This window comes from Chiloscyllium plagiosum, chromosome 7 (genome assembly GCF_004010195.1).
Source record: "Chiloscyllium plagiosum isolate BGI_BamShark_2017 chromosome 7, ASM401019v2, whole genome shotgun sequence".
Lineage (NCBI taxonomy): Eukaryota > Metazoa > Chordata > Chondrichthyes > Orectolobiformes > Hemiscylliidae > Chiloscyllium > Chiloscyllium plagiosum.
In genome coordinates, this window is record NC_057716.1 from 67879922 (window position 1) to 67896411 (window position 16490).

A 16490-nucleotide genomic window follows, 5' to 3' on the forward strand; every position below is an offset into this window, starting at 1 on the left:
TTACAAATGCTGGGGCAGCCTTTGGACAACCCTTATGACCAACTGTCCTTGTGCCAATTGGCCAATTAATGGTCACCTAAGTCTCACTTGCCACTTATGTGGCTGTTTGACACATAGACAACAGATGCCAGTGATAGATCAGAAACCTAGTAGAAAACACGACCTGAGCCTTAGCTGGTAAATGGGGTGGGGAAAGAGGTTGTCTCCTTTACAGGCATTTGGTGAGGAGGTACAAGCAGTAAACACACCAACGTTTTCCCCTCTTTCCACCCCCAATACTCCTCACTGGGGATCTGACAGCCTAGCCTGGCAAGACCCCCTGAATTTATCTTACAACTGACTCCAGTGAAAAATGTTTCTAGAGAATGAATGCAATCCCATCAGTGCCCATTGTTACAGGTAGTGTTGCCAGGATCCATCTGGCTATCCTGTAGCTCTTGCAGAAGAGATTCCCCCCTTAGTGAGCTGGAGGTCAAAGCTCAAAATAATTAATCATCCAACAGACAATTAATTGCTGTAAGGCCCATGGACTGGAAAAAACAGAAATCATCCCCACTTATAAATCTGCCCATAGGTCCTACACCCTGAATGTAAGGTGTAGCCCACAGAATTGCCCAGGATACCAGCAGCACTCACCAGCGCCAACCCCCCCACCTTTGAGCAGATTCTGCCTGCAACCTGCCTGATGCTGTTCTTCATAAACACGTTTTTATCTATGTTGATTATACTAACAACTGAAAACAATAGCTTTGAAAACATAATAGAGTCTTTGAGTGCAGACAGGAAATACATTATTGATCGCAGTTTTACAACTGGCAACATTAGTTTCTATTCATTTGTGAACCACTGAACCATGCAGATTAAACAATGAAACTATTACTTAAAAACTCAGTATAAATTAGCTGTGGCAATGGTGTAAAAAACATCAGTCCCGTTAGCTTTTGCACATCAACACAGTCAACTTCACTTTATAAATACATTTTTTTATTATTACTTATATTTTTATTAATATTATTTTGCAAAGCATGGAAATACTTGGATACGTTACACAAAGAATACAGAAAAAATAATTTGGCGGTACAGAAATTTGAACCTTGCTAAAAAGTGATTTGAACATGATGTTTTCATGGTGGTAAAAACAATGACTACAGATGCTGGAAACCAGATTCTGGATTAGTGGTGCTGGAAGAGCACAGCAGTTCAGGCAGCATCCAAGGAGCAGCGAAATCGACGTTTCGGGCAAAAGCCCTTCATCAGGAATAAAGGCAGTGAGCCTGAAGCGTGGAGAGATAAGCTAGAGTCCTCTAGCTTGTCTCTCCACGCTTCAGGCTCACTGCCTTTATTCCTGATGAAGGAGGTCCAGGACCTCCATGTCCTCGGCAGAGTGGGAGGGGGAGTTGAAATGTTGGACCACAGGGCGGTGTGGTTGTTTGGTGCGGGTGTCCCAGAGATGTTCCCTAAAGCGCTCTGCTAGGAGGCGCCCAGTCTCCCCAATGTAGAAGGTTTCACCCAATAAAGCAGAAAACTTCAACTTCACATTTCTTTTTAGAAATAGTACAAAATATGTCCACAGTACAATTGAATTATTACTTAAACACCTCTTAATAAAGTTTTCAGCTAAAGCAGTTTAAATATGCTTCATGAACATTTATTTTCCAAGTCCCTGTTTTATTGCAATCCAGTACAATCCAGTAGGAATTTTACTTATTTCCAGGAATGGTTTCAAAGAGAAGGTTAAAAAGAAATTAGGTAACCAAGTGAACAACACAACAGAGTAGGAATAAAATATTTATTAACTCTGGAAATGACAGAAAAAAATGTGTGCAGCATTAAAAAAGAGATCATGCATGATTTGTCAATAAAATGTCCTTCCATGGAAAGCCACAATGCCTCAATGGCCAAGAGCAACATAATATCTTACTTATACTTAAAGATGTCTGTTCAACTAATTTACCTACCTTCACTGAACAAGCGTTCACGTTCATTATTCACAGGGATAAAACCTTTACTCAAAACAAGCAAATATTGAAATAGATTCCTTTATTAAGCTAAGGATTTATCAAAGTGAAAGCTGCATCAAAAAGGGAAATGAAAATCTTATCTCTCAGATGTGCATCAACCCACATCTATATGCTTATTTTGAAGTATAGTGACAGTGTTTTTTGTGGTTTGGTCAAGTTTTTCTTACCCCCAACTGTATGCTGATTGAATTTATGGTGTTTTATGCAAGAACTGTCATTGACATCTTGATGTTTATGTGCATTATCTCTTTATATGATGTTAAAGTTTTCCCTTTTAGATCTTGCTACCCATAAGAGGAGGTCATGATATAGTGGTATTGTCAGTGAACCACTAACCCATAGACCCAAATAATGTATTGGGGATCCAGGTTTAAATGCTACCTCGGTAGATGAGAGAATTTAAATTCAATGAAACAAAAATGCTCTGGTGTTATCCTAATTAGTCTCCATCTTCCCTCAGGTTTTTGTCCTTATTTTTATTTCCATTCTATACATTTCCTCCTAAAATCTCAGACTTTGCAGAATTAGTATTTGTGATGCCTTGACCAATCTTCTTTATCTGACATAGTGAGGTTCAACCTCAAATCTTCAGAACATTACCTTGAGTTTCAAGATTACTAATCCGATGACATTATTATTATGTCACTACCTCCCTCAGATTCTGCTTGATTGAGGATTTGGTGGCTTCACCTTCCTTGATGAAATCGGAGTCCACTTGAACAATTTCATTTGATGATATCCTTGAAAGCGTGCCTGCTGTTGTTTGGTATTCACCCACATGTATTTGGTGGTTGAAAAAAACCTTATGAGTTGTAATCTGAACTATTGTATCTTGGGTGGTACCTTGACAGTCTCTTTCTTGTTCAGAACAGGGACCAATGGTTTATGGTCTGTGTTGGTCTTGAATCGCAATCCCATTACATACTTGAAAAAGCTTTTATGCATGCACATGACTGCAAAACCTTCACCCTCTATCATGATGCAATGCTGATCCATCTGTGTAAATGATCTAGAAGGACAGTAGACTAGTCTTCACTTGACATCTCTGATTGATTAATTGATTGATTTATTGTCACATACTGAAGTACATGAAAAGCTTTGTTTACAAGCAGTACAGGCAGATCATAGTAAGCAAAGATGTATAGATCAAAAAGTCTTAGACAGAGGCATACAGGTTATGTTGCTTAAGGCGTGCTCTAAACGAGATCAACATGAGAAAATCAGCATTATTTGAGGCGAGAGAGTCCATTCATCAGTCTAATAATGTCTAGGAAGAAGCTGTTCTTGAACCTGCTGGTGCATGTGTTCAGGTTTCTGTGTCTTCTGCCTGATGGAAGAGGTTGCAGAAAATCATTACTGGGTGCAATGGGTCTTTGATGCCGTCATCGTTTCCGTGGCAGTGAGCCTTATAAATGGAGTCCATGGATGGGAGGTTGGATTTATGATGGTTTGGGCTGTGCACACCACCCTTTGTAGTTTCTTACAGCCCTGAGCAGAACAGTTGCCATACCAGGTCATTATGCACCCAGACAGTATGCTTTCAATGGTGCATCTGTAGAAGTTGGTGAGGGTCCTTATGTACTTGCCAAATTTCTTGAGGCACCTGAGAAAGAAAAGATGTTGTTATGTCTTCTTGACTGTTGCATCTATGTGGGGCATCCAGGACAGGTTGTTGATTATCATCACTCTGAGGAACTTGATGCTCTCCACCCTCTCAACTTCAGTTTTATTAATGTAAATGGGGGGCATGTTCTCCTCTCCTTCTGAAGTCAATGATCAGTTCGTCAGTTTTGAGAGAGAGATTGTTCTCACTGCACCATGTTACCAAGCCCTCTATCTCCCTTCTGTATTTTGACTCATCATTGTTAGATATCTGTTGTACTACAGTGGTGTTGTCAGCGAATTTGTAGATGGCATTCATTCAGAATTTGGCAACACATCAATGAGTGTACAGGGAGTATAATAGGGGCTGAGGATGCATCCTCAGGGTGCAGTTACTATCTTCACTAATTGCAATCTGTGGGTCAGAAAGCTAAGGATCCAGTTGCAGAGGGTGGAGATCCGACCAAGATGGTGGAGTTTTGTGATCAGTCTGTACGGAATATAGTGGTGAAGGCAGAGCTGTAGTCAATGAGTACAAGTCTGACGTAAGTGTCCTTGTTGTCCAGATATTCTGGGGTGAACCTGTTATGTTGGTAGGCAAATTGTAGGGGATCGAGGCAGGTTGGGAGACTCAAGTTAACGTGGGCCACCACCAGCCTCTCAAAACACTTCATGAGTTTTGAGGTCAGAGCTACTGGGCGGTAGTCATTAAGGCACATTGCATGTGCTTTCTTATGAACGGGGATGCTGATGGTCTTCTGGAAGCAGGTGGGGACTGTGGCTTGTAGGAGGGACAGGTTGAAGATGTTGGTGAATGCCTCCACCAGTTGGTCAGCGCCACATTCCAAATAGTCTTCATAGACCGAAAGCTCACGTTTTCAAATAAACCTGTTGGAATAAAACCTGGTGTTGTCTCATTACAAATACTATTGCTCTGAGCCCTTTAGACAATGTATCTTTCACTATTATATTTTATAAATGTGGATTGGACTGCTATGAATTATTTAGGGTTTAGGAGTTTCTTCACCTTTTCAAAAGCATTTTACTGGCCCAAGTTACATCACTATAGCTGATCCAGTCACAAAAGGTGTCTCAAGCACTCATTGGCCTCTGACAATTTTGGTAAAAGCCTGTCCACTTGATTCATCATACCAAGAAATTTTTCCAACATTCCCAAGTGATGGAAAATGTCTTATAGGGCATAGAACAGTACAGCACATGAACAGGCCATTCGGTCCACCGTGCCTGTGCTGACCATGATGCCATTCTAAACTAATCCTCTGTGACTGCAGAGGTTCCATATCCCTCTATTCCCTGTTTGTTCATGTGACTGTCTAAATGCTTCTTAAACATTGCTACCATCTCTGACTCTACCATCCCTCTGGTCAGTGCATTCCAGGCACCGGCCTGCCTCTGTGTACAAAACTTGCCTTGCACATCTCCTTTAAATTTTCCTTATCTCACATTAAACCTTTGTCCCCTAGTATTTGACATTTCCACCCTGGGAAAAGACTCTGACTATCTACCCTAGCCATGCCTCTCATACATTCATCAGGTTGCCCCTCAGTCTCCAACACCCTAATGAAAACAATCATTGTTCAACCTCATATTTCAGCTAATACACTCCAATCCAAGACACATCCTGATAAACCTCTTCCGCATCTTCTCCAAGGCCTTCATATCCTTTCTTTTGTGCACTGACCAGAGCCGAACACAAAATACTCCAAATGTGGCCTAACTAAAATCTAATACAGCTGCAACGTGACTTGCCGATGTTTAGACTCAGTGCCCCAACCAATGAAGTTAATCATGTGATATGCTTTCTTTACCCCTTACCCTCTTGAGTTGCCACTTTCAGGGAGCAATGGACTTACACCCCAAGATTCCTCTGCATATCTTAAGGGTCCTGCCATTTGCTCTTGCATTTGACGTCTCAAAATGTATCACTTCACACTTGCTCGGATTAAACTCCATCTGCCATTTCTCCACCCAATTTTCCAACTGATCTGTATTGGGCTGTATCTTTTGACAACCTTCTCATGATCCACAAATCCACCAATTTTTATCTGAAAACTTACAAATCACATTTTCATCCAAACGATTTATATATGTTACAAACAACAGAGGTCGGAGCACTGGTCCTTGCAGAACATCACTGGTCACAGATGTCCAGTCAAAAAAATACCGCTCCACAACTTCCTTCTGTCTTCCATGACAAAGTCAATTTTGTATTCAAATAGCCAACACACTATGGAACACATTTGACTTAATCTTCTGGAACAGCCTACCATGAGGGACCTTGTCAAATGCTTGAGTAAAGTCCATGGAGACAACATCCATTGCCCTACCGTCATCAATCATCTTTGTCACCTTCTTAAAAAAGTTAATCAAGTTTAGTATTTTGTGAAATAACTGTGATTCTTATGGCAATGAATGAAATGTCCAATAAACTTCATCTTAGGCTTGGAAAACTCACATTCTTCATTAAGTGTTAGGGCTGTGTTCTGTAGTTTTGAAGAGTGATTGTTTAGTCATGTTTATGGATATGTTATTGATCCGGCCTCAGCACATCATCCATGTGCCATAATACATAATTCATAAAAGCAAAATACCTCGGATATTGGAAATCTGAAACAAACCCAGAGAATGCTGGAGAAACTCAACGAGTCTGGTAGCATCTGCTGAGAGAAAAGCAGAGTTAATCTTTCAAATCTGGTATCATTTCTTCTGAAGGACTATTAGACCAGACATAAAACATTAACTCATCAGTCCCTGATGTAGGGTCACTCCATAGATGCTACCAGACCTGCCGAGTTTCTCCAGCAATTTCTGTTTTGGTTTCAGATTTCCAGCATCCATAGTTCTTGATTCTATTTTTCCTTTAAATCTGCCTTTCTACTTAGTAGAGAACATACCTGATTCAGAATGACATTAAAAGATTCAAGGATTTCTCATTCTTTATACTTGAGAAGTTTTACTTTATACTTTTATATTGAACTTGCCCTTAACTTTTAATCAATCTCCTCCAGGATCTTGTAATTTAATAGAGATGATTGCAATGTAATTTATTTTAGTCATGCTGAAATTACAGGATCCTGTATCAAATTTATTGTCTTTGGAATATCCATCCATTTCTAGTTTAACTTGTTTTTCATTTAAATGATTCTCCCAAAGAGAGTTTCAGTTTGTTCTTATGGTTCTTCAACTTCTTGTATGTGGTATTGCTTAAAGAACTTCTCCCTTTGTCTCCAGGTTGTGGAATAATAGGCTGCTTTAAAATGACCTATGTTTTCCACAGTTGTAGCACTATGTGCCCCTGTTGGACATTCATCACATTTGTGTTGCTTGCTTTTCCCACACTGGAGATGTTTTGAAATATGCCTGACCCATTTTTCCCCATTTTGTTGGGCTAAGGGTTTTCTGCACTTTTTCCTTTATGGCCAACAATCTGAAATGCCTCACTTGATTTTTTCCATTGTGCAGTACTGTCACTCAAACAAAAATACTTGTTTCTAGCTCATAATTTGAATTGTTTTCTCCTGAGTTAAATTATAACCAGTCTACAAGAGGTTCAATAATACCTTCCCTGCAACCTTGACAACAATCTGATTGCAAATCAACTCTGCTTTTAAATCTTTATAAGCACAGCTCTATGCCAGCCTATGGAGTCATTAAACAAAAATCACTCCGTGCTTTTACCTGGTGTTTGTTTCCAAACTTTGACCATTCAATAATTAATTTGCAACTACCATTGAAATGTGTCAAATGCCTATTGTACCCTCTCATATGAAGCAGTAGTGTCATCAATGCCCCACTTTGCTCTAATATTATTGATGATGATGTCCACAGTATACCTCAATAGCCTGGAACATATCTGGGAGTAATAGGTTGGATTCCATGTTTCTTTGGAATCCTAGAACTATTCCTGTATCATAACTATCTAAATCCCACTGTGTGTGGTTTCAGGCCTTTGTTCACTGCTGTCTAGATTCTGTATCCTTTTTCCAGTTTACTGAAGCTGTTCCTGTGATGATCCCAATGTCTTGCTGAGCCTCCAAATTCTTCTCTCTGGTTATTTTTCTTAATATTGAGATTGTCTTCAACTGCTGGCTTCATAATTTCTTTCATCATTCGTGTATAGTTGTGTTGCAACTGATTAGACTCCCAAAAGTATGACTTTTTAATGCAAAAACACGTTACTTACAACTAATTCTTTACTTACATTATTTCTTCACGTGAGGTCAAAGCTTCTGCCCTCTTCCAGGTCTCTCTACCGACTTATGTGACCCTGACATCATTACTACAAAAAACCAAACTACTGCAGAAATCATAAATTGCTGGAAAAATTCAACAGGTCTGGCAACATCTGTGGAGAGAGAGAGCAGAGTTCTGAAAAAGGGTCACTGAACCCAAAACATTAACTCTGCTTTCTCTCCAGATCTGCTGAGTTTTTCCAGGAATTTCTGATTGTGTTTATCATTAGTACACACTTCTGATCTCATCCCTATGGCTTTTACTATGATTCGATTGGGTAAATACATGCAACAGTCATTTTGTACAAACCAAACTGAACAAAAACAATGAGATAGTCTTGTTTCAATGAGATTTGTGGAAAGAATTACACTTACCATGAGACCAAGGAAATTGTCTTCTTGTGGTAGGCTTAAATCCACAAAGTATTGATTCAAAAATATAAACGGCAACCAACTAAACCAAGCAAACAACTTTGAGTAAGTTCATATATCATGGAAAGAGAAAAGAAAATAAATGTCATGAAGTGTTTTATATGATTGTAGAATCAAGAGAAATTACAAAAAGCACTGTAAAAATGATTGCAGTGGTACATTTTATAATAAAGACTCAAAACTGAACAGAGGTTAAGAAAAGTTCCCATGGAGTGAAAAATGGGACTTTAAGAACTAGAAAATTATTTTGCTAAATTTATTTTGTAATTCTGGTATTCATTGTTGATTTTAAGTGCCAAATCAATAATGAAAACCCCATAGAATTGAAGCACATGTAAATGGATTGAAGGGAATTTTATCTTTTAAAATCAAGCATGAGGTATTTGGACAATTTTCTGTGAGTGTTCAATGTTCACTTAAATTCCATATGATATTGTAAATCAAAGTTAAGTTCTCATATATAAATGGGAATGGTTATTTAGAATGTACTAAATTGTTTACAAAAACCGCAATTAAGGTTCCATTCCTAACAAGCAGAAAGAGTACAATTATTAAATGTGGGAGTATGTTGTTCCTCTGAGAAAGGTTGTTTAATATCACATTACAAATGGAAAGTTTCATTAAAATATAATGACCCAGATCTTCTGATCAGAATTGAAACCTGAACACTTAATGAAGTTCTCTGTGCAAACTTCTAGTGTGACAGATATTTGAAGGGGTTGAGGTGGCAGGTCGATGAGATGTTGGGCTGACAGGGGAGTGGGGTTGCAGGGGTTGAAGTAGGGGTAGAATGCTAGGTGAATTAGGGGTAGCATGCCAGGTGAGTGAGGTGTTGTGGTGCCACGTGGGTGAAGTGTTGAGGTGTCAGGTCACTAAGTGGGTTGGGTGGCAGGCAAATGAGTCCTTAGAATAGAATAGGGAGTAGGGGGGGATTTGGGTTGAGGGGGATGTTCAGTGAGGACTGTTGGGTATGGAGGGAGTGTTAGATCTGGAGGAGATTGGGAATAAGTGGTGATTGGGAATGGGTGATGAAGATTGGGAGGAGTCAGGGGTTGAATTTGGTGGATGGAAGTGTCATGGGTTCAAGTCTATCTCAGTGCTAAGCTGGGGGATCAGTTTTACACTTATGGAGGAGTTAGAGCAGGTTATATTTCGTTAACATTTCTTGAATAGCTATTTAATCATAACCATCAGAAGTCTCCAACTCTTACTCAGAGTAATTCTCCATCAGAAGTTTCAACTTCGGGAGCAAATCTCAAGGAGTCAGCTGTACTGGGACTTCCATATTACCCTGATGCACAACTCTAGCTTATAATCCTGCAATGACTATCTTCCCATCAAAATATCTATGCTATAGTACCCAAGTTACATCTTCTAATAGTTTTTTAAACTGACTTTTTACCTTATTCTATCTTATTTTCCAATAGGCTGCGAAGGAATGTGGGATAACTTGACGTGTTGGCCCTTCTCCTCATTTGGAAAGACTGTTACCCTACCTTGCCCCAATGTGATCTATCTTTTGGCTCAAAAGGAAGGTAAATAAAACAGTCACAATAAAGGAAGTGGATTCATTTTGTACTGTGTAGATTGTTTTACGAAAATTACCATTGAAATTTTATGAAAATTATCACTGAAAAACAGCTGTTCTTAAAACTTAAGTCTATTTTCAAATTCTTCTCAAAAATAAATACGCTTTTCAATTAAAAGTTTGAATAGTGTGTTGGTATCAGATTTCAAAAGTGAACCTCAATTACTGCAGCCATAACATTATATTCCTCACTCTGTTCTATTACCTTTATGCACTTCGTATGGTACAATCTGCCTGTACTGCACAGAAAACAAAACTTTTCACTGTAGCTAGGTACATGTGGCAATAATAAATCAAATCAAATCAAATCAATTCATGCTTTACTGATTGTCTCAAAAACCATTGTCTGTTCAATTATCCATGATGACTCAATTATAAACGTGCAGGAGAAGCTACTATCATTAGAAAACAACAATAAGTGGCGAGTAGACTTGATTGTGGTCCTCAAAGGATAGGTCTGAGGCCCCCAGGCCTTGTTCAAGATACAATTAAGTGGATTTTTTAAAAATGCTGTTAAGTTTCTCATCAAATCATGAGCTGTTCTGACCTGTATTTGCTGCTGATCAGTTGACCAGTGAGCCAAATAGCAGGAATCTTGGGAATGAAACAGGCTCTGTATTTATATAGTTCTTTAAATAAGCAGAGCAAAATGGCACAGTAGTCAATATGTGGTTCACTAATGCCTTGTGTAAGTGAAGCATAATATCCTAACCTTTATGATCAATCCTCTTGTAATAAATTATAGTATTCCATTAGCTTTCATAATCAATTCATGTATTTGCACTCTAACTTGCAGTGACTCATGCAGTCAAATGCCTAGATCCTTTTCACCACTGCAACTTTGTGGGCGGCACGGTGGCACAGTTGTTAGCACTGCTGCCTCACAGCGCCGGAGACCCGGGTTCAAATTCCTCCTCAGGCGACTGACTGTGTGGAGTTTGCATGTTCTCCCCGTGTCTGCGTGGGTTTCCTCCGGGTGCTCCGGTTTCCTCCCACAGTCCAAAGATGTGCAGGTCAGGTGAATTGGCCATGCTAAATTGCCCGTAGTGTTAGGTAAGGGGTAAATGCAGGCGTATGGGTGGGTTGCGCTTCGGCGGGTCGGTGTGGACTTGTTGGGCCGAAGGGCCTGTTTCCACACTGTAATGTAATCTTATCTAATCTAAACTGGCTTAGGTTTGGGTAAGAGAAATATAGCATGCAAACCTAGGGAGAGGTAAAGCCTCCTGCTGTGAGCCCTTCTCTCCCTGATCCTTCCTCCTCTACAAGCAGTTTGACCACTTTTGTTGTATCTGCTCGACCTCTCTTACATGCTGCAAATCCAGGATGCATTAACCAGAGCAACCATGTTTGTGAGCAGATGGTTTGACCAAGAATTTTACATACTCCAAAACAGTTCATCAACAATTAACCACAGAGTGGTTGATGATCCAGTTAATAGACATTGTTTGTGACTTGCAGCTAGAAGTGCATAAAAGAAGGCATAAGTTGGAGATACTGGTTCAAAAAGTGCAGTGCTGGTATTGAATCAGCATTCTGCTAGGACTGAAACCATAAACCATCTGCTTTGTATACTTTCAACAGACATTTAAGGCCCACACCAACACTGTCACCAAGATGTTGTTCAGTATGGGCTGCACCAAATTATGTACATACAATGCAGATGACACTTTGGAGCTGAAATAATATTTACAGTACCAAAACTATGGAGTTCAGTTTCATGGTTACTGTATTTCAGGTATATAGGATGAAACTTTGCTCCTTTCCTAAGTTTTCCTTCTGTTATGATCTGGGGGGCTATCACCAAAGAACTATATTTACCAAAGGATCACCCCCACTGCCCCTCCATTAAGAAATTTCACTTTTTGCGACTTCTGTTTTCACACAAATTAGAAGAAATGTAAATTGACATGGAAGTCATGGTTTACACAAACTATATATTTTCATGGAATAGCACATATAATAATGACTATATCTAAGTGATTTAGTAGACTACTCTTGTCCTCTTCAGGACCCAACCAAATCCCAGTCCTTTTCCTTCCTGGCATTAGCTGATTCTCCACAGATTGCTGAAATGTCTCCATGAAGACTGGTACCCATCACCAAGTCACCCTTTATTTACATGTACATAGTACATGACACTGACCCAGCTAACAGAAAACTGGTTCCTAGAATGAGCAGAACCCCTGACACTCCTCTTTATATCTGTCAGCCAAGACTCCCTGACTGGGGTTAACAGTCCGAATCAGGGAACTCATATTCTATAAGATCTACCTGGCTGCCTTCATTCCAATCACTGCAATAGCAGTTTCCACGTGAACAGGGTACTGCTTAAGCAATCTTCCCTGTATCATTCACTTCCTTCCAGACCTTCTAAACTCTTTGCTTTGCTTTATTTCTGCACCTTAGACTCACCACCTTCTGCCTTCAGCTGTGCTCTCTTGCAGCCTCTGTTTCTTTGCTTACATCACTTTCGTACATTAGCTTCCATCCTGATTGCATTCCATCCAGGTCACATACCAGTATTTCTTATTATTCGAGAAATTCCAATTTAATACCTTTACAGTTCATAGAAATTCTTCAAGACCTTGTTACAAGTTTCTTTCGGAAAAAAGACCCTTACAGATTCCCCAATTTTTTTTTCAGTTTTAAACATCCTTATTGCTTTCAAAGGCCAAAATATTTCTTACTGGCTTGGACAAGAGTGGTGCGAAAATGACATTTTCTTTACAACTGTACAGGAGATGTCTGTGTATCTATAGTATACAAGAAATAGTATATAACATTGTATCCATTGTATATAAATGATAGATTTTATTACATATGCAGATTTAGTTTATAATCCAAAAAGATACAATGCATTTATCTGGTTTTAGGACATTATTACAACCCTTGATCTTTTACACTCAATAAAGCTTCTGTAATGACATTGTTTCATTTGGCAACATATGATCTTTAGTGCGAGTGGCTGTAGCATCAAACTACTTAGAAACAGTTTTGAAATTTTTGAGAAAGATCTGTTAGTTGTGGTCTGTAAATAGTAGTCCAACACTTCCCTATACAATATAAACGCTTAAATACTTCATATTTGCAATATTATAATGATTAACTTGTAACAAGGAACCAAAGGTGACAATTAAGATTTAAATCTTCGAGAAGAAAGTGAGGGCTGCAGATGCTGGAGATCAGAGCTGAAAATGTGTTGCTGGAAAAGCGCAGCAGGTCAGGCAGCATCCAAGGAACAGGAGAATCGATGTTTCGGGCATAAGCCCTTCTTCAGGGCCCGAAACATCGATTCTCCTGCTCCTTGGATGCTGCCTGACCTGCTGCGCTTTTCCAGCAACACATTTTCAATTAAGATTTAAAGTCCAGATTCCATGAGTTAATATACTCCCAAGTCTTGCAAATGTCACACTGTTAATTTACTTTCTATCATTCTCCACAAAAGTTCTCGGAAACTTTCGATCCTAAAACATTTCGTTGGAGCATAGCCCATTGTTCTTTAAAACAATCCAGATTTGTAGCAATTTTCTCAAATGACATGAAATGCATCTCCACTTCCTCCTTACTAAATTTGGGTAGTATGTGGAGATTCCCCACCAAATCAAAATTCTTTGAGTCATCCTCACCTCTTCTCACTCACACAAGTTTGCATAATCAAAGTCCATTCTCCAGTTGAATTTTTTCGCCACTCTCTGACTTTACTCTTTCTTATCTCTGTTCTGTTTCTAGCTAATTTCCCTTTCAAAGCCAAATTTCATTGGTTCTATTTCAACTTAAAGTCTGGCAATGGTACTTGGTCATGAATAGAAACAGTCTTTTCATTTTCAAGGTATGGATGCCTAGCCAGTTGTTCAAGGACTCCTTCTTAGCTTCTGATCTTAGGTTAATTCCCACATGTTTTTTGGTATCTGTAAACCATCTTTCCTTAATTGCTTCAGGTGTCTGAGAGTTAGATTCTCTCAAAGGCTTGAGACTCAAAGATACTCATGTTGATTTCCAAATGCAATATAACAAAAGCAACTGTGAAATATTGCTTGTTTGAACACTGAAAAGTTACAGTGAACTCATTTCAGTCTCTGGAAGGAATTTTCTCCTCTTTGGTGTAACACGATCAACTTTGAGAAAGTGACAAAGACCTCCTTGGAAAACGTCCAAGCCAGACAGTGTGGAGGCATTACATGAGGTTTCATATGATTGTCATAAGGGTGAGGGAATTCTTTCAACAAAATAATGATTTGTTTCTGACATTCCACACAGATTATCTGTTCAGGGAACATCATGGAGAATGCGCAGCAGGTCAGGCAGCATCCAATGAGCAGGAAAATCGACGTTTTGGGCATGAGCCCTTCTTCAGGCTCATGCCCGAAACGTCGATTCTCCTGCTCCTTGGATGCTGCCTGACCTGCTGCGCCTTTCCAGCAACACATTTTCAGCTCTGATCTCCAGCATCTGCAATCCTCACTTTCCCCTCACATCATGGAGAATGCCAAAATTAGACATGATTTGGAGATGGATAGGGTAAATAGGCAAAGTCTTTTCCCTGGGGTCGGGGAGTCCAGAACTAGAGGGCATAGGTTTGGGTTGAGAGCGGAAAGATATAAAAGAGACCTAAGGGGCAACTTTTTCACACAGAGGGTGGTACATGTATGGAATGAGCTGCCAGAGGAAGTGGTGGAGGCTGGTACAATAGCAACATTTAAGAGGCATTTGGATGGGTATATGAATAGAAAAGGTTTGGAGGGATATGGGCCAGGTGCTAGCAGGTGGGACTAAATTGGGTTGGGATATCTGGACGGGTTGGACTGAAGGGTCTGTTTCCATGCTGTACATCTCTATGATTCTATGACTCTAGATGCCGGCGTTGGACTGGGGTGTACAAAGTTAAAAATCACACAACACCAGGTTATAGTCCAACAGGTTGCTCCCGATGCGGCCTCCTCTACATTGAGGAGACTGAATGCCTCCTAGCAGACTGCTTTAGGGAACATCTCCGGGACACCTGCACCAATCAACCACACCGCCCTGTGGCCCAACATTTCAACTCCCCCTGCCGAGGACATGGAGGTCCTGGGCCTCCTTCACTGCTGCTCCCCACCTTCATCCCCTCCCCCACTCACCTATTGTACTCTATGCTACTTTCTCCCCATCCCCCACCCTCCTCTAACATCTCTCCACCCTTCAGGCACTCTGTCTGTATTCCTGATGAAGGCTTTTGCCCAAACCGTTGATTTTAACTGCTCCTCGGATGCTGCCTGAACTGCTGTGCTCTTCCAGCACCACTAATCCAGAATCTGGTTTACAGCATTTCCAGTCATTGTTTTTACCAGGTTTAATTGGAAGCACTAGCTTTTGGAGTGTCGCTCTTTCGTCGGTGGTTGTCCATAAATTCTATAAATTCATTCTCCTGAACTCTCTACAGCAGAGAACTAGGAGAAAATGAAGACCACAGATGCTGGAGCTCAGAGTCAAGAGTGTAGTGCTGGAAAAGCATCTGCGGTCCTCACTTTCTCCTAGTTGATTTCAACCTTACTGTGAAGCCTCTTCCAAGGATGCCTACCTTGAAGAAGTTCTCCTCCTTTCTTGATGAAGGGGTTTATGCCCAAAATGTCAATTCTCCTGCTCCTTGGATGCTGTCTGATCTGCTGTGCTTTTCCAGCACTACACTCTCGACTCTGCAGCAGAGAATTTCATACATTCGCTATTCACTGAAAGGTGAAATCCTTCACTTCTCAATTTTAAAGTGAGTGACTCCTTATTCCATAACTATGTGCCCCAGTTTGAAATTCCATCAATAGTGGAAACATCTCTTTGGGATAGGTGTAGATCTCCCAATCCTAAACCTTAACATCAATGCAGGAGATAAGTGATGCCATTTCTACAAATGGTAGCTTTTCATATTCTCGCTTTGTGATGAGGAGAGTCAAGCAGCTTGGGCAATGGGATTTGTCATCATTATTGGGTTCCCCAGTTGTGGGACATCACAGACTGCACTCAGGTTACTCTAGCAGACCCTAGCACCAAGTCATAGAGTCACAGAGTCATAGAGATGTACAGCATCTCTAGAGAAACAGATCCTTCGGTCCAACCCGTCCATGCCGACCAGATATCCCAACCCAATCTAGACCCACCTGCCAACACCCGGCCCATATCCCTCCAAACCCTACCTATTCATATACCCATCCAAAAGCTTCTTATATGTTGCAATTGTACCAGCTTCCACCACATCCTTTGGCAGCTCATTCCATACACGTACCACCCTCTGCGTGAAAAAGTTGCCGCTTAGGTCTCTTTTATATCTTTCCCCTCTCACCCTAAACCTATGTCCTCTAGTTCTGGACTCCCCACCCCCAGGGAAAAGACTTTGCCTATTTACCCTATCCATGCCCCTCATAATTTTGTAAACCTTTATAAGGTCAGCCCTCAGCCTTCGACGCTCCAGGGAAAACAGCCCCAGCCTGTTCAGCCTCTCCCTATAGCTCAGATCCTCCAACCCTGTCAACATCCAACCCTGTGCAAACTCCACACAGGTGACTGACTGTGTGGAGTTTGCACGTTCTCCCCGTGTCTGCGTGGGTTTCCTCCGGGTGCTCCGGT

At 40.5% G+C, this 16490-nt stretch overlaps 1 protein-coding gene across 1 annotated transcript in view; it reads left to right on the forward strand.

Moving 5' to 3' along the window:
- Window positions 1–16490, forward strand: part of LOC122551681 (secretin receptor) — a 35170-nt gene that overhangs the window by 10718 nt on the left and 7962 nt on the right. The window contains exon 3 of the mRNA XM_043693991.1: window positions 9736–9843. Coding sequence (XP_043549926.1) covers window positions 9736–9843 — 108 coding nt within the window. The remainder of the gene's footprint in view (window positions 1–9735; window positions 9844–16490) is intronic.